Source organism: Aythya ferina (genome assembly GCF_964211825.1).
Source record: "Aythya ferina genome assembly, chromosome: 12".
NCBI classification, from domain to species: Eukaryota; Metazoa; Chordata; class Aves; order Anseriformes; family Anatidae; genus Aythya; species Aythya ferina.
Window position 1 is genome coordinate 14,194,377 of NC_140308.1, and position 26,252 is coordinate 14,220,628.

The window sequence follows — 26,252 nt, forward strand, 5'->3', positions numbered from 1 at the left end:
CCGACCTTGGGTTAAAAAAAATAATTCAGACTGTAGGAATTTTAAATCTGTTTTTGAAACAGCTTAACTTACCTGTGCTAATATCCCTTCAGGGATGGAGATTACTGTTTATAATGCTGTTCCTGAATACTTTCTGGAATAATTTCTGAAAATAATCCTGTAATAGCCTAACTGAAACAATCACCTTTGCAAGCAGGAAATCACCTGTTATTGTGCAAAATGAAACTGTCAGAGCTGCCCATTGCCCACCCACTATGTACGGGCTCACTGTTCCTGGGGCTAAGCTGAGCCCCACACGCTTACCATGTTGGTTCAAACCCACCACTCTTCTAAGGAGGAATATTAAATGTCCCTCATGTTATAGGTCATGATGGAGTGCAGCTGTCACCGCTGCATCACAGCTAGGGATTTTCTTCCCACCCTGCAGTCAGAGATGCATTTTTAAATAAATGACAACGCATTTGCGTTCTTTTTATTTATTTCAACACTATGATTTAAGAGCCTAAATGCAAGTTCTTCCCTTTTATTTCTGCAAGTAGCACTGCAATCATAACTTACAAAAATGTTTAAAATACAAAATGTACATGAAATTACAATACAAGGCTCTGTAAACATCTAGAACTTAATCTTTATTGTCCCATATTTTTAAATATAAAACTTCAATTTGAATGATTTCCGAACCTCAAGGAATGACATCCATTCTGAGTATCAAAAATAGAGTTTCAAAGCTTTGTATCAGAACAAAACAGTCATGTTCTTTTCATTCTTTGGTTAAAAAGGATGGCAGTTCCACTGACAACATGAAAGTGTCTCTACACAAATTGAAATTGCTAGTTTATGTTAATTTCAGAAATAAAACTCCCTCCCTCCCTCCCGGATTAATTTATTGTCCCATAAGCTTTAGTTTTCAACGTTGATCTTTTCTGACCTTCCTTATAGAAAAGCTACCTCATCATTAAGGCTTTCCTTCAGGACAATCTAAATCAGTACAAGTTTTGGAAGAGGTCTCAGGAAGAAGAAAGGACTTAAGGGCCAGAAAGTGGATGCCAACAAAATATCAACAGTTGCCGGGTTCTGCTGTTTAATTAATTTTGCATAGTCCAATAGAGATTGTGTGCTTTTTATATCACTAAAATTATACAAGATTAACAGTCTTTACCTACGTTATCACACAAGCTAAAATAAAATTAAGACCCTTGTATTGAAGCTTTTACAAGGCAAATACAAAACTGCTTTAGTATCCAAAGCTATATATATTTTTTTTTCATTTCATTTTTAAATAGGAAAGCATCTCTATGTCTACAGGCATCAAGGTATTTAAAGGCATCAGAAAATTTAGTGCATAGCAACTCTGGATTGTTTGGGCTCCTATATTTTAGGTACAGTATGAATTCCAGCTACTTACTTGGAGAACTTGCAAGGAGAGTCTGTACCAGTAGGATAAAGGAGCATAAATCCCATACAGTATGAAAAGCTTTTAAGTTAGAATTTTCCTACAAATGATGCTTAATGCAAAAGACCCAATAAATGGATGAAAACTGGAACATGCCTTGCCACCAGCACGCAGTCTGAAGACAATTACATAGCTTACAGTGTTGTTTTTTTGTTTTTTTCTATGTTGAAAACATGACTAGATGCATTTCTGAGCATGTCAACCCTTTTCTAGGATTTTTAAAATAAATGAGTAGAGGACAGAGTAAAGCACCATCGCTGAGGGACAGTTGTAATATCACACTTTTCAGATTACAGCCCTGCCAATCTTTTACTTCAAATCTAAAGATTTGCACCATTGAACAATACATTCACAAAAAGGATGCTTAGATTCCCAGCACATACACAGTGTCCTTGCATTGTTTGAAATAACTACGGAGTGTTGAGATAGTAGCTTTAGGCTGCACTCTTAAAAGGAAGCAATTGATAAAGATTTATATTTCACCTGCTTAATGTATGGACTTTGAAAAAGTACATGATTCAGCTATTACAAAGATGCAGTTGTGTAACTACTGTAATGCTAGAACTGGGGTGCTGACTTAAATTTAGGAGTACCGGTTTGTCTGCAAAAGGCTAAATGTAAAGTCTTCCCCTGTGATTATCTGCCAAAACGCAACATCAGGAATCCGAATTTACTCTTAGAGGTATTACAATTCAGTAATGAAGTCCACTTTAAGACTTACATTTTACTGTAACTTTAAGAGCCTAGAATATTTTCCTACAGGACACAGGCACATCCTCCATGTGTGTTTAGCTGTTAACATGTCCACAATTGTCTGAACGCTTCAGTGCAACTACATTTTCAGTATTTCAAAATTTTTGAGTGTATTCTCTTTTCATGGCTTACCCAAATAAGGAACTAAAACTAACATCTTAAATATGCTGAACCTCAGATGCTTCTCATCTTATTTGGCTGTGATTGTTGTACCCTGTATTTTCCGTATCAGAAAGCTATGTAAACTACCATTTCTTGTGGGGGAGGGAAACATTTGTGACCTAAGCAGGCAGTTTCAGATCCTCTCCTAGGTTTCTAATCATAGAGGCCTGAGACTTTTAATAACCATGTAAACAGATTGCTTCAGATGTATCAGGTTATGTGGGCAAGGGAAATGCATCCTTTGAGCACAACAGTTTACTGCTGCCATGAATCTTCTGCATTTCTTTGGTAGCTTCTGCTTTACACATTTACAATTAAATGTGGGCAAATTATACTACTTAATTGCTAATTCACAGGAAATTGCTTTTTAGCAGTCTGAAGTTTATAAACGGTTTACATTTAAGGAACTGTAATTGTCATCTCCTTTTGGACTTCAAAGTGGCATGGTCAGGCATACAGCACATAAAAGATACAGATGTGATCAAATCATTTATTGCATGGAAAACTTGAATGCCACCGAATTGGTGACTTCAAACCATATTCTGCAGGGTTAATAGGAACACCTGGATCCTCAGCAAATACTAAAATTTCTCCTGTATCTAACATGGCTTTGATGTTGCTGTTCTTTAATCTAAAACCCTACTTCTCAAATTTGATTACAAATGTAACTTTCTAAGAAAAAGCTATTTCAAGAAGGAGCCTGTGCTAATAAAGAACAGGAAGATTATCCACAAAGTTATAAAAGTTAAATTTTTGGAATGTCATTTCTATCCCAACACTTTCATGATGGAATGGTCTTTTTGCAGCCTATCAAGTAACATTTTCAGTTTATAAACAAGTGCAGATCTATATTTGGCTTTGCTTCCTATGAATCTAAGAAAGAAAACACTACAGTATTTGTATACACAATGGCTTCCATGGCATTGGCTTCAGATGACAGGTATGATCTGCCACTGGAAGATCATATTAAAAAATAATAATAATAAAATTAAACAATATAAGCTTAAAGGCTTTCCAAAATGACCAAAAGGTGTTAACAAATCATCAGTTACAAACTATACTATCTCTAAGGGAAAGCAGCACACTGAAGATGTGTATTAAATCTTTTTCCACATTCAGTACTGTGAATATTATAAGAGCAAACTAACATCTCCACACATTTGAAGCACTTACAATATAAAAGTATTCTATTTAAATGCAAAAAGCAAAGCTTGTTTGTAACTTTAAAACAGTTTAAGTATCTGGTGTAGATTCCACGTGTCCATTTTAAGAAGTCTCTTTACAGCATCTGAGGAACTATAAATGCTCTGTCTCTACATCAAAAACGTAACCCACTAACAGGGCTTTGCAAGGATCCACTGTTCCAGTTCATAAAGGCCACAGAGTTGGAAGCACAGTAAGTCTAAAGAGGAAGAGGATGAAGAAGTATTCAGAGAGACCGTGAAGTTTTCATGGATGTTGAGTTGTAAGCTTATCTGTTACTGGATTCCGTCAGATATTCTTGTCTCCAGAGATCCAGGGCACGTACGTGGAGACTGGGTGGCCACTGTTGTTCCATGTGACACTGAGATCTGTGACATATCTCTTCCTATGATCTCATTTACTACAAAAAAAAGAAAAGAGAAGTGGCTGTTTTTATACTTTCCAAAATGCTGAACTCATCAATCCATCTCTTTTAAATCGAAATATTGCAGTGCTAAGCCTTGGTGCAGTTCAGTAGCAGAGGATGAATGAGGAAACTTCAGTAACAGTTAAACAAGGAGCAAAAGCCCTAGCTTCTCTTATTACACCCTGTACTTACCATAAACATCTGAAAATCTCTAAAACTCCTGAAGAAAATAAGCAAATGTATATTCATCAAAACAAGATCACCATCAGCCACAGCATAGGTCAGTTCAGTACAAATTTCCCCTCAGAAGTCTGAGATCAAAAGTGTTACAGGCAAAATAAATAACTCCAGGCTTTCTCTAGCTACTTACAGAACTTCCTCAGAACTTGTATTTGGGTTAACAGAATGTGGTTTTTTTGTTTTGTTTTTAAATACTACATGCCTATTTAATTGGCCAGTCTTCTTAATCTTACTCAGTCTTATTCTTTATTCTTATGTTTCTAACACTTCAGTAACAAAATCTTCCTCAGTCATCAGTCAGCTTTTCTACAGTCAAGAATTAAGATCGACTAATATGCAGATCAATTCTGTGTGTGTGTGTGTCACAGTACATGTGGAATATCTCTTATTCATCAAAACTTTGAATATGCCAAATGATTGTAGTGAAAGAAAAGCCCCTGTTGTGAATTTGTTTGGATGTTCTATAAGCATGCACAGAATGGGATCCTTTTGTTGAATATGGAGCACTCCTCGTGTAACTGTAACTAAGACTGTTCTTCTGCTAGTAAATTGCTTTTATTAAAAAGCTTAAGATACTGTGAATGCTCTGCTGTATGTGGAATGTGTACGAAATCCGGCTCTTGTAGACAGGCTCTGTCTGCGTGCTTTATGTGGGAAAGCTTGAAGAACACCTTATGTCATGTACCCGTATGTAATCACGGAGGAGGTGTTTGTTATCTAACAGTCGATCAATGACAATGGTATTCTCTTGCATGAGTGCAAGGACAGTTTGTTTAAAAATACACACTATGGTAGCCCAAAGGTTAAAATAGTCCAGATGACCTATGTACTAACAAATTCCCTTGAGCATTGCAAGACTGCAATTTGCTAAGCTTAAAAAAAATGTAGTTCAAAGAACTTAAACCGGCACTATGCCACTGAAAATTGTGTGACTGCAGGTAGGATGCTTTTCCAAACATTTTTTATTTAATCAAAATAATGCGTAAGTAAACAGTTGTTAAAAAACAATATACTTTTTTTTTTTTTCTAAACAAAATTCAGATTTTTGCTTAAGTACTGTGCTCCCTCAGTTTCTGTCAGGATACTGACTGGCTTGCTCTGTGGGACCCCTAACAATTATCTGCTGCATGCTGCTGAACAGATTGCTTTGTGCAAATCCAGTACTGCAGCTATTCAGTACCATTAAAACTTTGAGTGGTACAATAAAAAGCAACATAGCTAAATCCAGTTTTTGCTTTGAAAGTATTAGACTCTTACTTCCTTTAAGTTTTGATAGATTTTAGATATATCTATCTGTAGTAGGCAGCAGCATATCAAACTGGTCTATACTGTTCAACATTTTGTAGTTCCCACATGCAGTGGTGTTTACTAAGTGAATAGCACGTCCCCACGTGGCATTACGCTTTCCTTAAATCCCATTGTATCATGAAAACAATAGCTGGTCATGTGATGTTTTATTTGCCAAGGTTCTGCATAATTCATTAGGTAGAGTATTGAAGTTACAGGTTAGTTTGTAGTGTTTGTTTTGTTTTTAATTTCAGTGTGGTATCTCTGTCACACTTGGTATTTTGGTGTTACAGAACCTTTTTTTGGCAACATTTTTAGCCTGTGACCAACAGAGATTTATCTGCAGGCAACAAATGGCCAGGGGAAGCACACTCCAGACATCTATAGGTTGCTTTATGTTATGTACAGATGATGGTAGAAATGTTTCAAAGAAAGTGCAGACTGCAGAAGTCAGCAGCCAAGATCAAAGTGTGCTAACCCACAGCACGGCAGCCTGGCTGCTGGCTTGGAGACACGGGGACAGGGCTGTTCCACAAGTCCTGTGATAATGTGCCTCTAAGGGAGGCCTGGGGAGCCCTGATCCAGTGTAGGAAAACCCTACCACTGCAAAGAAGTCATATTTAATCTCAGGCAGCCACAAAGCCCTTTGGAGTAGCTCAGGAAGTACCACCCAGCTTTAAGGCAGCAGTTAATGAGATGCCTGGATATATCGAAATTGGGAAGCATTTGGCTTTCTATGAAGGACAGCCTACGTTTACCAGCATTATCATAATTAACTTGTCTTTCTGACAGTGTGATGGTAGAAATTAAGAAAGTTTAAAATATAAATTGTGTAATTGTTAAGATGAGTAAGAGACTGCAGAGAAATATATGAGACTGAACGTAAAAATCACATGGTGCTTTCCCCTTTGTATTCATTTGTGATTGATAAAATTAATATTAAAGACTAAATTAGAAATCCACAAGTTAGAATTTGAATGCATGATCTTCCTCCATACAGGGTCAATATTACCACAGAACATTTACTGCTCTGTGATTAAAACCGAAGACTTAATTCAGGAACATAAGCACAGATTTTCTATAATGTTGGCTAGTTCTTACATGACAAACTGGGAAAGGAAGTCTAGTTCAACAGCCTGAGACTGGCCAGAGCTCGGGGTACACTGACAGTGCTCTATAACAGAAAGAAAACTTCTTTTCTATAGTTGTGGCAAAATGCTTTATCCCACCTTTTCTATTTTCAACTACGGGCTGTAGGGGTCATACTGTTCTTGAAATATGGCTAGAAAGATTTCATATACCTTTTACTTAACTGTAAAAGCTATTCAATCAGCAAACAGAAACTGGGAAACCAAGATATATTCTTTTTAAATACATGCACATATTTTTTTTATAAAACTTCCTTTCTTCCTTCAACATAAGTTTATTGGGGAAGGTTGCGAAGCCTGCTCAGGATTGAGCAATCCTGATCTTGGGTATGCTGTTAAGGTTCTACAGTCTGCCAGGTTCATTCCTGTAGTGTAGCTTACAGTTCTGCTCCCTTTTTGAGGTGAGCCAATCTCATGAGTTCTAAGACGGAAGGGAATAGGGCCTTGACTCTTTCAACTTACTACTTTTTTTTTTTTTTTTTTTTGAATTTGCATACTAAAACTCTTGCCTGTTTGGTATGTTCATGCCAGGTGATTTGAATACTAATCCCACACCCCAGACCCCTACTTCCAAAAGAATCAGAGAGATTTTACATACAAATAATTAGAGATCTAACCAATGTTTAGTACTCAGTATGTACTGATGACCTAAACTTGTTTTTAGTTTATCAATGCCAATTGCATGGGTAACATCAAAAGTGTTATCAGATGCTTAATGTGCTAACAGTTTAGGTTGATTATCTTTTAATAATGACTAGATCAGATCAAAAATGAGAGCAGTGGCACACACTACAATCCGTGTAGAAATATGGCAAGTCCGTCCACTACAAAAGCAATAACTGCATTCTGAAAGCTTGATTGTCAAATATGGTGAGGATCAAAATGCAAAACAGGTATTTTAAATCAAGCTGTTAAATGGAAATTATTTTAATAACTCTCCAGGGTCTATTTCATTCACTTCTTTGGCAGTTATCCCATATTTCAGAATTTCAGCTGTTATTTTATTTGCAATAATTTTATCCTTTTCTTTCCCAATGTCTATACATAGTTTAAATTGGCTGGCAAGTTTATACCCATACTTAAAAATAGGTGGTGCAGAACCGAATTTAGCATGGTGAGAAAAAACCTTCTGCTACAGACAGATTAGATTGGACCTGTAAATACTGGTAAGATTGTAATGTTGTATTGCAAGGGTTCCCTGCTTCCGTCTCCCTGTCCTCCAACCACAAAGTCTGAAAGTCATCTGGAGGCTCAGCCCCTATAACCTTTCAAAAAAAAAAAAAAAAAAAAAAAAAAAAAGCATACACCCGTACCAGTGGAACAGAGTAGAGGATAACCAGCTCTGACTTTGGGGTTTGCTATCAAGCTTGTAAAATAAGAGCAACCACACATTCTGTTTTCCCGGTTTGTTCCCACTGTTTTGATTTCACAGTGTTCTGTTTGCTTTTTTAAGTCCCTGCTGACTACACACATGAACGACAGCTGAGCCACTGAGCTTGATATAAAAACCGGACCACAACTCTTTAGAGGCTCCTCCTTCCCTGCTCCCTGCTTGCCTCCCCCTTGACTTTTAGTCAGAGGACTTCACCTCTTGCTCCCTAAAGACTTACACTGGGACAGCTGATAAAGCTATTGCTCCAGCTGCTAGCAGCATGAACAGCCAGACTGTTCGTGAAGATTCCTTAACTGTTGCAATTTGCAATCCAGAGTTTTAAAATAAATTAGAATTGGGTTGAACAGCTCAGCCATTTGTGCAGTGAGTGACACACACAGCTATGAGTTGTAATCTTGTCAGCTGTTCCAATGGAGATGTGTCCTGTGTCCCATATGGAGCAACTTCCTGCAAGAAATTCTCACCTACAAAGTTATCTGCATTAGCTGTTTTGAACAGAACGGGGTTCTTGTGTTATGAAACATCACAACATCGTAAGAGCTGGTGATTTCTAAAAATAGGTTGTGTTTTTTTAATAAATAAATAATGACAACAACAAAAAACAGCTTGCAGTAGCAAGTTCTAAAAAGGAACTGATGCTTTTGTATATTTGTATGGTCTGTTTTTTCCTCCTGTTTTATTTCTTTCATCAATTCTGCAACGTCACCTTTTCAGTGTGAGACTTAGCCATAATTTGTGAGTCATCTTGTATACTTCTACCATCTTACTACATATTTCATATTGGAATAAAAGCACAATTAGATGTAGCGTAAACTCTGAGATAGGTGTTTGAAGTTCTAAATTCAGAAGTGAAGGTGTTCTCTTTTTAAATGAAATGTCAATCCAGAACTAGCATCCTCCTAATTTGGTCTATACCTCATTCCCCCAGTTTCTGTGAAGGCTAAGAGACACGTATTTTGTACAGGAACACAGAAAAACATAAGTCATTCATTCCTGAACCCTAAAGGCCACTCTGGTAATAATGAAGTGACCTCCTTTACCTTGCAGGAAGCTGGTAATCTATAATCAGCATGGTAATCTACTATCAGTCCTTTCTACAGGTCTCTGTAATAAGCAGTTGCCAAGCATTTTAGGTTTTCATAGGTCAAAATACTGCCTGAAAACCTCTAAGGAGAACTATCAGGAAACCAGTTCAGATCACAAACTAGATATGTAATGGGCAATAGCAGAGACAGAGAGAAAAGTAGGGAAAAAACATCATGATGCTTCTACCAGGCTTCAAAATGTGCTTGGCCAAGGGAATTCCTAAGACAGTATCTTCTGTGCTGAACAGTCCAATCTGGATTTTTCTCACGGGGGTCTTTTGGGTCTGTGCAAAATTCTGGCATCCGCAACACTGTGAGGCGGTAAGTTCCAAAGGTTAACTACATGTAGCCATATCAGTGGTTTTTATTTGTATCAGTCCGTTACTTCACTTGCTGAACACTTTTTTTAATCAGCTTTCTCAGTAAGTTTTTTTGTTTGTTTGTTAGTTTTTCCAAGCTACCCATTCATTTTTAACATCTTCCCAACATTCATTTTCCTGGAATGAATTTCCCATTCATCTCTCCTGGCTGGAGAGAGCTAGCTGATTCAATGGAACTTCTGTTCCAAATCTTTAAGCTTGCTGGTTGACCTTAACCAAAACAGCACCTAATTTTTTTGTGGGCTCAGGGAGGAGAGAAGGGGACCATAACTGAAATGTGGGCACATACCCTATCTGTGCAGTTGTATTTGTTCTCTGCTGATTTCATACTCATTCCTGGCATTTATTCACCCCTTTAAAACAACTAAATTTTCATAGAATTGTCCATTTTAAATTTAAGACTGCTTTAAATAAGAATAGTCCAGAGAGCTTATCACTGTGTGTATGGAAATAGGGCAGTGTTTTTTTCTTTTTCCTCCTTCCCTTACCGTAATTGCCACTCCTTTAAGTAACATTGATTTTCTTTAATCATGAGGTTTTCCTGTAGATATTTTCAGCCAGTTCTTGTTTTTCACTATTCTGAATAGCTCAGCAGCAGTAGTGTGACATTTATCAGCTTCCAGTCCTCTGGCTCCAAATTGGGTTGTGAGAGGTTATACGTTGTGGTTAATGGTTCAACTGGTGCTTACTCTTCCAGAACTGTTGTATGGCTTTTCATCTGGTTGCAGTGAATTCACTGTCTGTTTTATCTATTTGTTGCGAAACCCTTGTTCTGATGCTTCAACTTGAGACTGATCCTGCATTAAGTTCCTCTTTCAAAGGACTCTGGCATAATAATCTCGAGTTCCTTGGTTGTGAACATCAACACAAAATATTTTCTAAGGTCGTTGATAGTTATCGACTTTAAACTGAATTCCTGATTTATCATCTGTTGGTCAGGTTTCAAGCTTAACCTAATAATTTTCATGTTCTTTTCTCTTTTTGGTATTTGGAAACAGCTTCTGGACTCTCTAACTGGTAATTGTACACTTAGTCTGAACCTTTGCAAGTAGTTTGCAGACCACTTGCAACTATTTTACCCTTTTGACCATCTATTTTTTTCTTAAGTTTTACTGTTTTCCTGTAGTTCCCCTTTCAAAAGATTACTGAAGTTTGTAATTTTGTTTTACTCAGCCTGTAATGCTGAGACTGTGACAAAATGAAGAAATATATTTTTTTTTAACTAGTTCCTGTACGCTACTTGGGACCAAATAAAGCGATGTTTCCCCTTGTGGGTTTCTCTCATGACTTAGTGCTCCATGAAGCACTCATCACACTTACCCATTCTATAAAGGATGACTCAAGTATTCCATTCGTGTGTTTCCTGCCTTTGCACATTGTCTGATCTCCTGCAGCACACTACAGTTACGGTTGCTGTGCTGTTCAGTGGAGTAATTCAGAAGCTATACTCTTAATTTAAGCCTGGCGTCCATCCTAGTGAGTGATACAGTTCTTTTGTCTGATTTGACACTAAGCATTCTTTAAGATACAGAACCATTCTTCTGGCTTTCCTGTGTAAATATTAGTTTACATTACAGGATTAGCATCCCACTGACTTGCTTTCTTAGATGAAATACCTATTACTTTAATTAAAAAAAAGTCACGTTTCCCAATTGTGTTTCTCAGATGCTAGTATTTGTGAATAAGCGTGTTCCTCTATGGGTCTGGTTTTAAGTTTGTGTGCCCTTTCAGAAGCATACATCTTGTAATTCTATGTTTGGGTTTTGTCAGCCTCTGTCTCACCATTTACTTGACAAGACTGATGCATGCTATTTTATTTTTTTTTATTACCCCATTGAGTCCATCATTCAAGAACTTTTCTTCAACAATCATTTTGTACCTACTAGATCCAGAATTGCACAGGCAGTAGTCTAGAACACAGAAATAATCTAAGCCAGAGCTGGTATTTTACTAATCAGTTTGCTGTTTCAAAATGTTTAAATGTCAATTCACTGTAGGGAGTCCTTTCGCAAGTTTTGCCATTCTGAAGTGTAGCTACTTACCTTACTGATCGCATTCTGATGATTTAAGTAAAGCAGGACTAAGTAAGTTTTTGAAAGATGGTAAAAGATCAATGCTGTGATTTATTTTAAATTAGTTACGTGAGCAAATCTAAGGTAAATCTACACACTAATCGTGTGAGAGCTTTATTAAGGCTATAACAGATCTAGGTTACTTTAGTGGTAACAACCCTACATTTAATGTACGCTTACAGGTATTCCCCTTTAAAAATCTACGGGGAAACTAAAACATGTTACGTATATATGGGTGTATGTACATGACTGTGTGTCCATCTATTTATATATATCGAATATATATGTAAAGGGACAGGGCAGTTCTTCGGCATTTTAGGCATGTTTGTAGTAAAGTGAAAAACTTAAGAAAAATGACTCTAAATACAAACACGTCCAATATACCACTTGTCAATTTCTAACATTACTATTTAAAAGAGTCATGGTGCATAATTACCTTGTTTATACGTGAGACAAAGAAGCTGAAAGCACCTTAAAGCAAATCCAGATGAACTTTCCCAATTGCATAGTATGCATTCAACTAGAACTCTATTTATGAAACCCAAATTTCTGACACTTAGATTGGTAGTGCATGCCACTGTGTTCCATCTATTTAGATTGACATCGCTGTATCTTTTTTTTAAAAAAGGAGAAACATTCTAAGTTTCTCAGAATTAACTGATCTGGCCACTTTACAACCTTAGCTGTATTTGGGTTAAGATTTTCATATCCTCTTCTGTTATTGTACTAGATTCTACAGCACTCAGGAAGTTCTGTGGCAGCTATATATACTTCAGGTGGAGGCTTTTACTTAGTGAGTGTACACCTGGTTCACAACTTCTGAAGTTTCCAACTATTTCAGAATACACAGGTGTCCAATTATAGCAATACTTAAGTACTATATAGTGCTTTTCACTTATATATGTTAGGACTATTAAAATACCTTCCCCTCTCCTTTGTGCTCCAATTTCAAACATTGAAGCATTTCCGTAAGCAGACTCACCCTCTAGATTTTCCACATAGGAGTTGGACATGAGTGCTGAATGTTGAGTCCATTTCTCTGTTGAACCTGATGGCTGGTATTCCAGGTCAGAGATAAAACTGTCTGTGTCAGAGAAGAAGACAGACATAACTACTGACTGGACTAAACCAAGAAGTTACAGTTCACTCAACCAGGAAGTGACTTTCAGTTTTCTTTTAATAGCACTAACTTTAAATACCCAGTTTCATTCACAACTACTACATACGTTGACAATAACTATTTATAAATTGTCAGAGTGCCTATTAGAAACAGTATCACTTATCTTGTATATTTAATTAGTTTTCAATTTGTAGCCAGAGCCATAAAGGTAATGGTTAATATTTTTGGATGTCTACCTACTTGTATAATTGTGAACTTGATGCTACATAAATTTCATTTAGAATTTGTGTTGGCTTAGCACATTCCTCTGTCAGTTTTCTCAACCTGCTTTACTTAATGCAGTCAAATGAAGAGTGTTTATACCTCTTGACAGCATCTCTACTGAACACGGTAGGCATGGCAGTGCTAGTAAATAAAACCTTTATTTTTATGACTCTTATCCTTTAAACAATGGAAACAATTCCTGTAAACAGCTGTTTGCTTCTCCTTACTTGTCAGACTATCTGAATATTTTGCCCAAGGTACTGCTCTCCAGTCAGTAAGGCCACACAGTTTGCAGTGTGGGAAAACAAAGCATTATCTTGGTGTAGGTGGCTCTGTCAGAGGCACTGTGAGAAATAAAGAGGAAGAAGAAAACTGTTCTTCACTGAACTGTTCCTAGGGGAAAAATGAATGTAGAATGGTGTATTTATTAATTTAACCAACAAGAGTGTATTTATGCAGCTGTGATTAGTGACTATGCAGAACTTATACCAGGATACCTTTTTTTTCCTTTTCTGTCTAAGATGGAGCCACACATTTTTGTAAACGGGCCTTTAATACAATTAACGAAACTGCTACAAAAACTGTCTAAACTGTGCCTTCTGGATAGAGCCACACAGCTGTTTTGCCAGCATGATTTCTAAGCAGTGCTCAGGGAGGACTCCAGGGAGAATGAAGTTTATTCTCATTCCCTCCTGAAATTCAAGCAGTTCAAATTGCTTCTTTGGATGACTTGTCAAGCTTAATTGTTTGAAGCATAAAGTTGCATGTGGAAGTGGAAGGCATTAGCTGTGTTTCAAAGAAATATCAACTGCCATTTTGAAGGAAAGGAGCAGATGAAGGACAAACTCTTGAGAAAAGCTCACTCTTCATTAGTTCATCTCAAATAATAGGAGATTAAGAAAAGAGCATTTTCTCACCAGCTGGTAGAACCAGCAGGAAAGTGACATTTAAATACACATCGAATCCAGGGAGCCAGGCAGAAAACTACCTGGGGATGAGACAAATTAACTTTTTCACAGTGTTCTTTAAAGCTCAGGCTTTCAAAGATGCAGACAACAGTGAGAGCCTCCAAAGCAAACAATGGAATTAATTGCTCCTTTTAAGCAAGTGTCTGAATCATGTCAGCATCGTTTATACAGTAAGGATTATCTGTCACTAGTGGAGAAATATGATTAAATTTTTCCCAATTAATTTCATACATAGAGGGACTGTGAGTTACTTGAGATACAAAGCTGGTAACAGTATTGAATTTTCACTGATACAAATTCCTGACACTGTATGTTGTATGTAGCATGTGTAACAGGTCTCCTGCCAGTACCTGCTGGAATGAAGCATGCACGTGCCTTAGGCACAATACTTGTTGTTTGTGAAACATGGTAAATACAGCAACAGCCTTTATAAGTGGGTAATACAGCGTAAGGGTTTTGTATATGAGCAGTGAAGTTGGATAGAACTTGAGGTACCAAATAACCATACATTAAAAATATCTTTCTACCTTATCATTTCATAAACAGCTGAGAAAATTCCGCCCTCCCCCCCCCCCCCCCCCCCATTTCCATTAGCTGTACCAGACTTGGGTCAGAGCTGTAAAGCAATGAAAAATTGTAGCTCTGTAATAGGCTCCAGGCAGATCAAAAAGTTAAAGGAGTTCTACCATTTGGTTTTCAGGATCTCTTCAAGTATCTTAGTTTTTTTATTTTGTTTTGTTTTAGCACTATCCAATTAAAAGCCTGTATATCCTTTACTGCTATGAGCTGAGTAAGACATGGGCAGCTAGTCTTAACCTAGAAGATGCGCTATTTCTAGAACAGTGGATCCCCCAAACTATACTAGAATGCACATTGTTTGTGGTGCTGGTAGAGCCAGAGTGGGTTTTTCATATCTGATGAAAGTGTCTGGCAGGTTGTACCAACAGTCAAGGCTTGGTGGTATTGCTGCATCCAGCTAGGAACTTGTGTTTTGGATGACAGCAGACTGAATTATTGTATTTACAGATGTAACAAGGATCAGTAAACCTCAAATAGCATTAGGGACAGACTGCAGCACATGCTTCCTTGCATATAGGCCTTCTTTTATCAACTCTGGATTGAGTTCTATCAGCTGTATTTATATTGAGAAGCCCTGCAGCTACATCACCGTTAGCACCACGTACATGTACTTAGCCTGGTTTTGACTCTGCAGAACCAGCAAGTAGTACAGTGTCAACTTTCCTGTTTTAAAAAAAAAAAAGCAGCAGCTGCCAGGCTATAATTAACCCTCAGTCTTCTCTGCTGTGACTCTAGGGGTTGGTGATCAAAAATAGGCAAATGGAAGGCCATGTTTGCAATGGCAAACTCTCAAGGACACGATGAGTGGCCTTGCAAGTTACTACTTCAAGCCATAAGATGTACTTATTTTAGAAGTTTTGGGTTTACACCAACTTTACTAAAAATTACTTTTTATTTTTTAAAAAACAAAAAAAAAATGTATGAAATGTTAGAAGCATAGTTTTCATGGGCATATGTTTACAGCTAATAGAGACAGTGTGTGGGTGCTGCAGAGTTACAGCACAAGCTGTAAGTTGCTCAGTACAGTAACAAATCTGTCCATGTCATGGCTATGATGTCACACTCTGCATTTATATATTGTAGTGAAGCCACCTTATGTAAGTCACATCGCTACCCTTTCTTTCAAGCAAGAAAATAAATGAATTTAAACAGTTTAACATAGTAAGCATTAGGCGTGAATCCTGGAGCTGGAGGCCACATGCTGGGCTGTGGAAAGCAGTGCAGAAGTGTCTAAGCGTATTTTTGCCAGTGTTGTGATGACATGCCTAACTCCTTTCAGCTCTGCTCCTAGTGGTAGTATCTGCACCATGATGTAGACATAACAGTTGCATTTCCAAAATGAGTTGGAAAACCTGTCCAAATTCTTAAATGGGAATCTTTTTGTGGTGGTACAACTAGGTGTACTTAACTGGAAATAGATATGAGGTGTTTTGCAGCTCTCAGAGACAAACAGGAGGATTCATACATTAGCTGGTCACAGTGATCTGAGGATTTGTGCAAAGTTCTTAACACATCAGCAGCCTATAACTGATCTTCTCAAAAGACACCTTCCTGGCCTCAATTTTATGAACTAATCCACTAGAATCCACATAACATCCTTTAACTGCTAACAACCCTGGATGATAACATCCTTTTCACTTTTAATTACTATTCCAACCTCATCCCTTGAATCTACTGCTTAGCGTCTGGATTGTTCTCTATTTTATTCATAACACCCAATCCTAAAAGCAGAGTGCTATTATTGTCCAACACATGTCAGGTTTTGCCGTATCACCTTACTCAATCTCAAGACGGCACTGCAGGAGCCCATAAAGCTTATGGGAAGAGTAGGAATTGTATATTGCTTTTTATTGCAAAGCCTGTATACTTGATAATATATACTTAAGATACAGAATAATAAGAAAGATGGGAGTTTAAACACAACCTTATTAAACAATCCACAGCAGTGCCATTTTCTGAATGCCTTTTAAAATCAGGAATATTCTGAGTTCAGTGTACAATGCAGGCTGGAGTTCTTGCTGCAGAAATCCGTGCCAGGTATGTTGCAAGATGCACCATTTTGTTCTGGGATTTAATATTAGTGTCTGACCTTCAATGCTTTACTTGGCAGGAAGCTGTCTTAATTAAGAACAACCTATTAATTTGAAAATTTTAAATACATAGAAATAGAAAATACAGTCATTCTGCAAAAACTTTCTTATTAGTTACTGCTAATAGGATACAAGTAGTGATGCTGTTAAGATGAAGCTAAAGTAAAAAGATGCCTGTAAAGATCCACAGATTTTCTAGTAAAGATCAGAATAATTTCTGAGCTTCCAAGCAAGAGAACTTATCCACTGAAGAGTTATCACAGAACTATTAAAATGAATGAATGCAAGTGGCTTCGAATTCTATGTGGAATGCGCCTGACAAAGCAGACTTGCTGCTTTATGTACACAGAACTGTTAGAGGATTTCTAGTTATGATTTATAATAAATCCACATACTGAATTTTCTAATCTCTGGCTTTATGTAATGGAGATGCAATGAGTAACAAAATGTAAGAGGATTAGCAGAAGGTCATCCTGATTTGCTGAATATAGCCTAACATAATACCTTGAAAATGGTTAAATACAGAAATCTCATCACTTTAGAAAGCCGTGAAATCCAAGGTAAGCTCACGCCTAAACTGCAAAAAACCACAAAAGCCTAAGTTTTAGATCAATAGTATTAGAACAGCTTTAGATTTAAAACTTGACAGTGGGATAGGCAAACTGCCGCACTAGGAGCACTTCTTAAAAACAGTGAGTAAAATCAACAGGGCCTCATCATACGACGAGACAGAGCCTGACTGACTTTTTCAAGTTGTGAAGGAATGGGACCTTCGTTAGATGAGTACACAACATAGCATGGTATGGATGATGGATACAGGAAGTGACCGGCTGCCTGGTTGTCATGTTAGCCTTCTTGTTTACACCTGCGTGTGGCCCTAATTATTCTGCCATCTGTACGGGGAACAGTTAGCCTGTGAAGATGTGCAGAAGACAGACTTGGTGAAAGCTGTTAAGGGAAAATGGAGGTCTAACATGGGAGAGACTGGGGGAGGAGGAAGAGAAAGGGATGGGACGAATAAAGAGTAGGAAGCTGCTTTTATGCAGTTCCAGTCCAAAAGTTTCTCCACCTGTGCAGATTGCCTATTGGAAAGTCCTAAGCAGAAAAAAGTACTGTTTTTCAGAATGTCTTTTAAGTGGTAACATACGCTACAAATTACTTTGAATTTGTGTTACGCGTCACACATTTTCTGTAATGTAATTCTAATTCCGTATCTAGATGCCCTTCTGCACTTTGATTTCTTGTTTCGTTAAGTGGGGGGAGAAAGGATTGTGGGGAAGAGGAATGACACTATACACACAAGCAAATGCAAGGAAGGGATCAGAAAAGGCTAAAACATCAATTCGATCCTGTTCAAAAATGACTACCCAAGTTTCAGTAGGGGAAAAATGAAATTCAGTGTAATTTCTGCAGATGTACAGGTAAAGGATCTGCCTTTAAATTCTGCAATCTTCTGTCACTTGTAGTCCAAACAGAGCCCAACTTGCACTACTACATATTGGGCAAGGGAATAAAACAAGATTTTAACAGTCACCCCATTCTGGTCATTACCAAGCATATCTGACTTTGCAGAAACTGTAAATGGTGAATCCAGATGGGTTACACCTTCCAGTAGATGCTGGATCAAGACTAATCCAGATGCTCTTGGTTTGAGTGCTGATGAAGCAGCATTGTAGTTCTACATTAAGTTTCAGATTTGGGGGGAGGAGAGTCAGAGTTTGAAGAAAAAACCTGAATGTTGGCTGAAGAGGCACTGAAATCCACTTTTGGGAGTCTTGTTTAACAAAACTGATGTATAACTACTAGCTACTTTTTTATTATGCTTTTTTTTAATAATCATACTCTGTCTAGCTAAGCAATTAGAAGTAGCACTTCTGTACTGCACTTGAATTTTTGTTCAAATATTTTCTTGGCAAATAAAGTATCTACTATGCTAATTTTGAAATCCTGCACACTACTAAAAGACACAATACTTACGCTGTCAGGGTGTTGTTTTCTGTTTTAACCTCCTGACTTAAATATTATTCGACATTTAACAACTCTAATCCAGATGTGATTTTAAAAAAAATTTAATTGGTTTTCCCTTACTATTATTTTGAGAGCAGTTTATTTGCCTTAAGTTGGTAACCTTTAAAAACCTGTTTTCCAGCTAAATATAGCTTTCAGGTTTGATAAATTACTTGGGAGAACATATCATATCAATATTTATCTACGTATGCATTTGTGTTTGGATTTTTTTTTTCCATAGTTCTTATAACATTAGAGTAATTCATTCACAATTTGTGTCTAGCTCTATCTGTATGGAAACGAAAATTCAATTATAAACAAAAGCAAATTTTTCAAATTATCTTATAAACCACAGTAATATATTAGATACATTACAAAAAGAGTGTTCCTGTCTAAACATGTTTTCTAATTTAAAACTGATTAAGCAGAGGAAGTATTTATTCATGTTGAGAGTATTGAGCAGCTTGTTCCTTTGCACTATGAACTTCCAAGATTTTTCAGACAGCAGGTTTCAGGCTAGACATCTAATTTAAATTTTGAGGTTGGAAATGAAAAATTCAAAAACCAAGTTTTTCTGTTTCTTTGAATCCTAACACTGAATAAATCAATCACTGTATACCAGTAATATCAAAATGAAATGAATGTAAGCTCAGTGCCTGTAAATGTATAGCTGCTGCCAAGTACTTGTTTAGTATTAAAACCAAGTTCTGTTTCCATATAGGAAATGTATCATTTAATCGCCAGTTATCAGAGCTTTAAAATTCTCCAACCAGCGTTATTTAAGAAGTAATAATTATTAAAGCTGTGGTCACAAATCATCTAAAGTATTAGCAAGTGGTCAGCCTTTTATAATGTATCTCTTTCAACTTTTCCTGTGATTCAAAGTATAAAATATGTTTGTCAGCACAGAAACAATTCAGTAATTTCATTATATATATAATAATATATAAATAGATTAGATTATTATATGCTTCATTATATTTATTTATATTTCTAAAAGCAGCTAGTATTTACGCTATAGGAAAAAGAAAAAAAATCTGGCTCTCTTCTTTGCTGTGCATTCCTTCTAACTCCCAAACAGGTACAGACAAACTGCTGAACCGCTCATAAATGCGAAACACTTCTACTTAGGTTGTGTTATATTTAACTACAGTATTTATTTTTTTGGGTTTAATTTTTTATTCCTGTATCTTTTTGGTGGGTGTGAAGGGAAGCAGGATGAGAAAAAGACAGCTTCTACCATGACATTTTTTTTCAAACTTTAAGATTTCTTTCTCACTCCTAAAGCATAGAAGTAGATAGATATCTATTTCTTTTTTTTTTTTTTTTTTTTTTTTTTTTAGGTATTCTGTTTCATAAAGCCTTCCTCTTCTTCCCTCAGCCAAGTCCATGAAAGGATCAGTCTCTTCATTCTTTTCTAGATTAAGGAAAGTTGGTTGATTTTGTGCAGCGTTTCTAAAACCAGAGTATTATTTAACTAGGGTGGCCATTTAACTGAAAGCCCAACTACATTATCACTTTCTCTCATTTTCTTTCTAGTATGCTTTGTCCTAATGGCATTTCCTACTAAACTTTCTTCCTACCAACTGGAGGTTACAATAGCAAAGTTCCATTTAGGCAAGGAACTGGGACTGATCAGGATATTTAACAGATGACCTATGCTTAAATCTTTATGGTATTGTTACTGCTGATGCAATTAAATAATTACAAAGGACAAAAATTACAGTTATGACTATTGTAGAAAAAAGATACTAGTAAGATTCCCATCATCAATATCAAGCACCTCTGAAGGTCAGGCCTTCTGTTTCTTCAGTTATTTTAGTCTGACATGTTCTTTAAATGGCTTCTCATCTATGCCTAAAATAGTCTGATGCTTAGGAGTTGCTCTCTCTTACTTTCCACTTGGTTGGAGAAGTTTTTTAACTTAACATTGTGCAAGTATTTAAAGTAGAGGACTTTGTAGTCTGGCCTCAAGCATTAGAATGTCTTCCACCATGGTCCTTGTTTATGGTAAGCAAGTGAATTCTCAAAAAAAAAAAAAAAAAAAATGTAGCCAAAGTGGTAAGGAAAAAGCATACAGCTACCGTGAGCAGAGGTGCTGAATGACAACAGCATTTCTACAGAATGCCTATGAAGAGACTAGGACAGTGCCAAAATGCATGTGCTACATTTTCAGTGAAGCAGGTTGTCCGTCAAAACTCGGACAACCCCATGAAACAAGACTCCAAACTACAGTTATGCAACTCAGACATTGTTAGGACTTTCACTGAAACATACCAGTAAGACAATCAAAAGAGGCTTCAAATTAATTCCTTGTATATAAGGTGTCAGTATGTATGAGTTAATCCTCTGGCCCTGTTTTATGACTAAAACCAAAGTCTAGCAAACTAGACTGAAGTACTTGAACTGTATAACTACAGCTGATATAATTAGTTTTAAATAAGTCATTGCTTTAGGCACAAAAATGACTCCGTTTTGATAGTACAAATTTACTCTTGTAAAGAGTGTTTTAAGTTAAACAGCCCTCCCCCACACCTGCTGGTTTAATGTAATTATATCCCAGTATTAAAATATTAGATCTGCTTACCATCATCCAGTGTGATGTCTTGTAGTCCTATTGTTTGAAAATTCAATTCTCGATCTTCAGGTTCTGGTTTAATGTTAATAGCTGCCCCATCTGGTGAAAATGGAGATGAATCGCATACGGTATGGTGTACTAGGGACGAAGCTGCATTAAGACCTCCCAGTGCAGGACTGTGTGCTTGAGGGGAGTGCTGTCCCGAGTGACTTACAGTGGTTGGCGGGGGAGATGAGGCAGGTCCTGAGCTAGGAGATTGATAAGGCATAGGCTGTAGCTGGGGTGAAGAAGGTCCAGACAGCGGGGAATGGACCATAGGGTGGGAAGCTGTTGGGGATGGGGATGAAGCAGATGCTGGGTTTGTAGGATGGTACGGGACTTGCTGCAGCTGGGGAGAAGACTGCCCAAGGGAGCGACTCATTGCAGAAGGGATGGAGCCTTGCCCAGCACTCGGGCAGTGGTATCCCATTGATGGTAGGTGCGAAGATGACTGTCCCGAATGAGCTGAGTGTGCTAGCGGGTGCCCTGCGGTACTCGATGTTGACACAGAACCTGGATTTGAAGAGTGGAACGGCATTGGTGGTAGAGCTTGGCAGCTAAGATTTATCAAATGAGGTACAGCTGTGTCCTGCTGAAATGAAATAGCATCAAATCCTTGGCTGGCAGCAGAGTTCATGGGAAGACCAGACTGTCCATTGTATACATCGTTAGACTGCATAGGCTGGTAGGAAGGCCTCACAGGAGGTGCTGATGTTACCTGAAAAGACTGAACCACAGCAGGGGGCAAAACGTGACACTCCTCACTCGGACTAAGGTTTCTACCTTGCATATGCGACAGGTGGGACACTGCTGAGGTCACCATTGCTGTGTACGGCGGCTGAACTGGACACACAAGGCTCCTAGGTGATGTAGACAGTAAATTGTCATGAGGATGCCCTTGCTCTGGTGAAGGCAACTGAGTTCGGATAGAATGTAGGCCCTGGACGTTGCTTGTGTGAGGCAGGGCCAAAGAGGGAACCGCAGACAAATCCACCTCATCTCTGTGCTCTTGCTTCATTATAACTAGAAAAATTAAAACAGCATGTTACAATTCCACCTCATTTGTATCCTGTGATAAATGCACACTAATAGCTGTTCAACAGCCACAATAGCATCATTACTGCCCTTGTTCTAATTTCCCTTTTCCTCTTGCTCTGCTTTCTTTTTCTTGGACTTTAAAGGGTCAGCATTACAGGTATATAAAGGGAGAAGAATCCTTCTAGCACTTATTTAAAGGCAGGTCTCTTCCCTTCTAAACTATCCTCCTATGCAGTGTATGGTTCTTAAAAACATCTGCAATTCAAAAAAAGTTGCAAGAAAGAGAAAGTCCAGTACATCTGAAGGATCCGCTCATCAAAGGCATGTGTTGTGGGGACTGTTGCTGGGCTCCACTGAAAACAGGCAGGTGAGTGCAGTATCAGGCACTAGGAAAAGGTGAATGACAATTTTTTTTAATCCACATTTCAAACTTTCATTAGCCTTTGATCAAGATGACTGCTGACCTTTGGCAACTCAGTTCCATTAGTCTGAGTAGTGTGTGTTGTTAGGGCAGCTCTTTAAGTATATTCTCTAATTTCAGTGATGGCAACTGTTCTAAATAGGCACACTTACAGGACTTGTTTTTTGAAGCCAAAGGCAGGCTCATTAAAATACTGATTTTAAGCATAAATAGTAGAAAAATGCTAACATTCTTAATGGCTTGATTTCTATTTTAAACAGTACATGTTAAAAGCGTTATAAAAAAAATTGGATTTTTAAAGGGTTTGTGCAGTAACAGCTGCAGTTGTAAGTAAAATAACTTCTTATTTAAGCAGTAAGTTTCATTACTTCACTCCACCACTTAAATATGGATTTTTCATACAAAAGTATCACTTAAGATTCTTCTTTTAATTGTATGAGGAGCTGATATTTGTAAGAATAACTGCTGAAAGACATCACAATTTTGGTAATGCATAAGTGAATACTTAGTGTACCACAAACCTAAGTAACATTACTCAAATTATGCATGAAGTATTTTAGAGCACAACAAGCAAGCAAAACCTATTTTAAACTGTAGAAACTAATAGAAGCTTTCCTTACCACTATATAAATAAGCTTCAAGAAGTTTGTCTTAATATTTATATCTGACTTTAAAGATTCCTTCAGCTATCTGTCCTCAAGTACTCCAAATAGTCCTAGAAGATCTAGCTCTATCATTAGCACCAAGTGAACTGACTACTCTAAGTGACAGTAGTTTCTAGTAGCACTGCTTGTGCTAAATGGAAGGGATTAAAACTTTTTAACTGAAGTAGGTACCATTTTTCAGTCCTGGCTATGTTCCAAGCTATTTTCTCTGAATATGCTGCAACACGTCCAGAGGACTTTTTTTTCTTCCTTGCATATAAAGCAGCTTTTTGGAATATCAAAGGAGGAAAAAAATGCCTAACACATGCATAAAAATGCACATTCTGTTATCTCACTACCATCACTGTGGGTATTTAGAAGAGCAAATTTCAAGATTCACTTAATTTTCAAAGACTGGTAAAATGCAAATTATTCTGTAAAAAGTATAACAAAGAAATGCCTGGCTGTACGCGTAGCACTGTAGCTTAATATCCTAAACTTCAGCTTTATAATTAGATGAGTTTAAGGTGTTTTACAAATTGTTCAAATCTAGTCTTATCTATCTTTAAAAAGTATGAGACTGTCTGATACACTTTCAAATGTCTATTTTACATGGCAAAATAGAACGCAGCTTTTGTTTTTTTAATACCTGGTGTATAAGTAAAACGTTGAGATTGGCTTTTTTTCCTCTTGCCATTGCAGAGATAAAACTGCACCTGAACTGCAGCTGTAATAGTTTTGTTATGGTATGGAGGAACTTCAAGTATGATGTTTGCCTATATGAAAGTTGAAATGAAAAAGCTTTACATATTAAATGCAAATGAAACTGCTATTAATTACAGAAGAGTTAAAACAGTTTTTATTACAAAACTGAAGCAAATTGATATTCCAGAATAGATAAACTTAAAAGTATATGCATATATTACATAACAAAATAGTACTATAAGCAAACTGTTACTTAGAGACTTTCTTCTTTCTTAAACCCAAGTGTTCTGAAGGTAACACTTGAAATTAAGAAGACACATCTAAAGGATGCTTTGTTTATCTGCCAGAGAGAGCATAAAACACTCTAGGAGTCAAAGAACTGCAATTCAGATCATTAAGCTTGCAAGAAAAATTCAAATGCGCTGGAAATTATTTGTTATCTTAGAAAAATTATCTTCAGATTTCTTTTAGTTAAATCTGAATTTATTTTTTCAATGCTTTCACAGCAAGCATGCTACTTCCAATTCTTTCAACGCATTATCTTAATAAGTACTTTATAGTAGTAAGCCAATTTAGAAGTCTCCAGTTGTCTGTCTGGATCAGCCAGTGATCTACTTTACTAAATGAATTCTAAATTTCAGAACAACAATGAAAATTGAGTATTCTCATTTGAAAACAAAGATTTCTAAAAGAAGAGAAAGTAAGTGTCTCACCCCTTGACACTTTTCCCTGATTATTTTCCCTTCTACCTCCCACTGAGGTCTTCCATCTGTTGAGAGAAATTTACAAATAATTCAAGCAAAAAGCATTTTCTAAAATCCTTAAATACTTGATCTAAAACTGCATTTAGTTTTAGTCATAAAGAGGCAATTCAGGGAGAGATACAGCTGACAGGCATATTGTAAACAGACTGCAAGTACAGGGATGCTTTCAGAGTTTCAACGCTACAGACATTGTGAAGCTGGGTGTTGTGCAGGATCCTGCGTTTTAAAAGAACTCCTGCTGATTACTTACAGTTAAATCTAGTTCTAGAGTAGGCAGTGTGTACTCTAAGTGGCTGGGAGTGTTTCCGTATTTTTCCAAAACATTTTTAAAAGAAAGTTTAAGAACTTCTAACATGATTATTGAAACAAACATGCTGAAGACTTACAGTATATATTCTCTTTCACATAGTGACTTAACCTGTATCTTCATGTACATATCCAAAGGTTACGTATTTAAGACAAACACCCGCCCCTGAACTAAAAGACCCTACAATTCAACTACAGGGCAAGTTACCTGTGTTGTGAGGGAAGTTCACCTTGGTGAACCTCTCCCTGCTCTCACCTAGCATAACCTAAGGCTTGATTCTCTGTTATTGGGTTTAGTGCAGGTTATCAAGAAACCTACTGTCTAGCAGAAGTACTTCTTTAAAGGGGCTTAAAAATGCAGCTTGAAACATTGGGTGTCAAAATATAATGTAGGAAAAAACACTTTATATTGTATTTGCTAATTAAAACAAAATCAACACCACATTTTTACTTAAATATTTAAGGAAAAGATAAGATGTAGAGGAATTGGACTTAGCTGCAAACTTTTCCTTTTAATGATTTACTTTTGCTACTCTTTCCTTAAAAGTTGAAATCAGGTATTCAAGTTCCAGTAGCGATAATTTAAGTTGCTCAAATGTTAAGCTCTACATATTAAAGGAAAAATCAGAGAAGAAAAGGAAGTCCCTGGATCAGGACAGCTAATCCTAAACTTTAAACTACTTTTCATGGATACTAGTTTAAAGAAGAAGCATTAAGATCATAGCATGTATCCAGAACTGCTACAGAACCAGGAAGGAATGATGGATAACAGAACATCTTTAAGTAAGTTGCATATATGTACACCTGTGTACATCACAAAACAAAAATATTTTCATAGGGCTATGGGGTGTTAAAATTTATAGTTTATGTAGTTGCATACCAATTTGGTTTTGCATAATGATGAAAATGGCATTTGTTTTTGGAAAAAGACTAAACTGTGAAGAAAAGGGTTTACCTAGATAAAAAGCAATGCTTTTCTACTAATTATTGACTTTGATATAGTGCTATTCTTGTGATACAGGTATTGTTTGTAATTTTGCATTTATTAAGTTTTCTACCTATTTGGGATTTTGAGATTACAAAGAACTGAACTTGTATGTTGGTGATGCAACCACCGAAAACTTAATCACCCCTTAAAATACAACTC

General features: G+C 36.9%; 1 protein-coding gene across 2 annotated transcripts in view; it reads right to left on the reverse strand.

Moving 5' to 3' along the window:
* Positions 1-460: 460 nt before the first annotated feature.
* NFATC3 (nuclear factor of activated T cells 3) overlaps positions 461-26,252 on the reverse strand; it is a 66,150-nt gene continuing 40,358 nt past the window's right edge. The window contains exons 7-11 of one of the 2 annotated variants that reach the window (XM_084533408.1): positions 24,749-24,804; positions 23,980-24,106; positions 21,198-22,250; positions 12,565-12,666; positions 461-3,971 (exon numbers count right to left, since the gene is read on the reverse strand). In XM_084533408.1, the coding sequence (XP_084389534.1) occupies positions 3,847-3,971; positions 12,565-12,666; positions 21,198-22,250; positions 23,980-24,106; positions 24,749-24,804 (1,463 nt within the window). In that variant the 3' untranslated portion in view covers positions 461-3,846. The remainder of the gene's footprint in view (positions 3,972-12,564; positions 12,667-21,197; positions 22,251-23,979; positions 24,107-24,748; positions 24,805-26,252) is intronic. The other variant, XM_084533409.1, reaches the window with a different exon arrangement.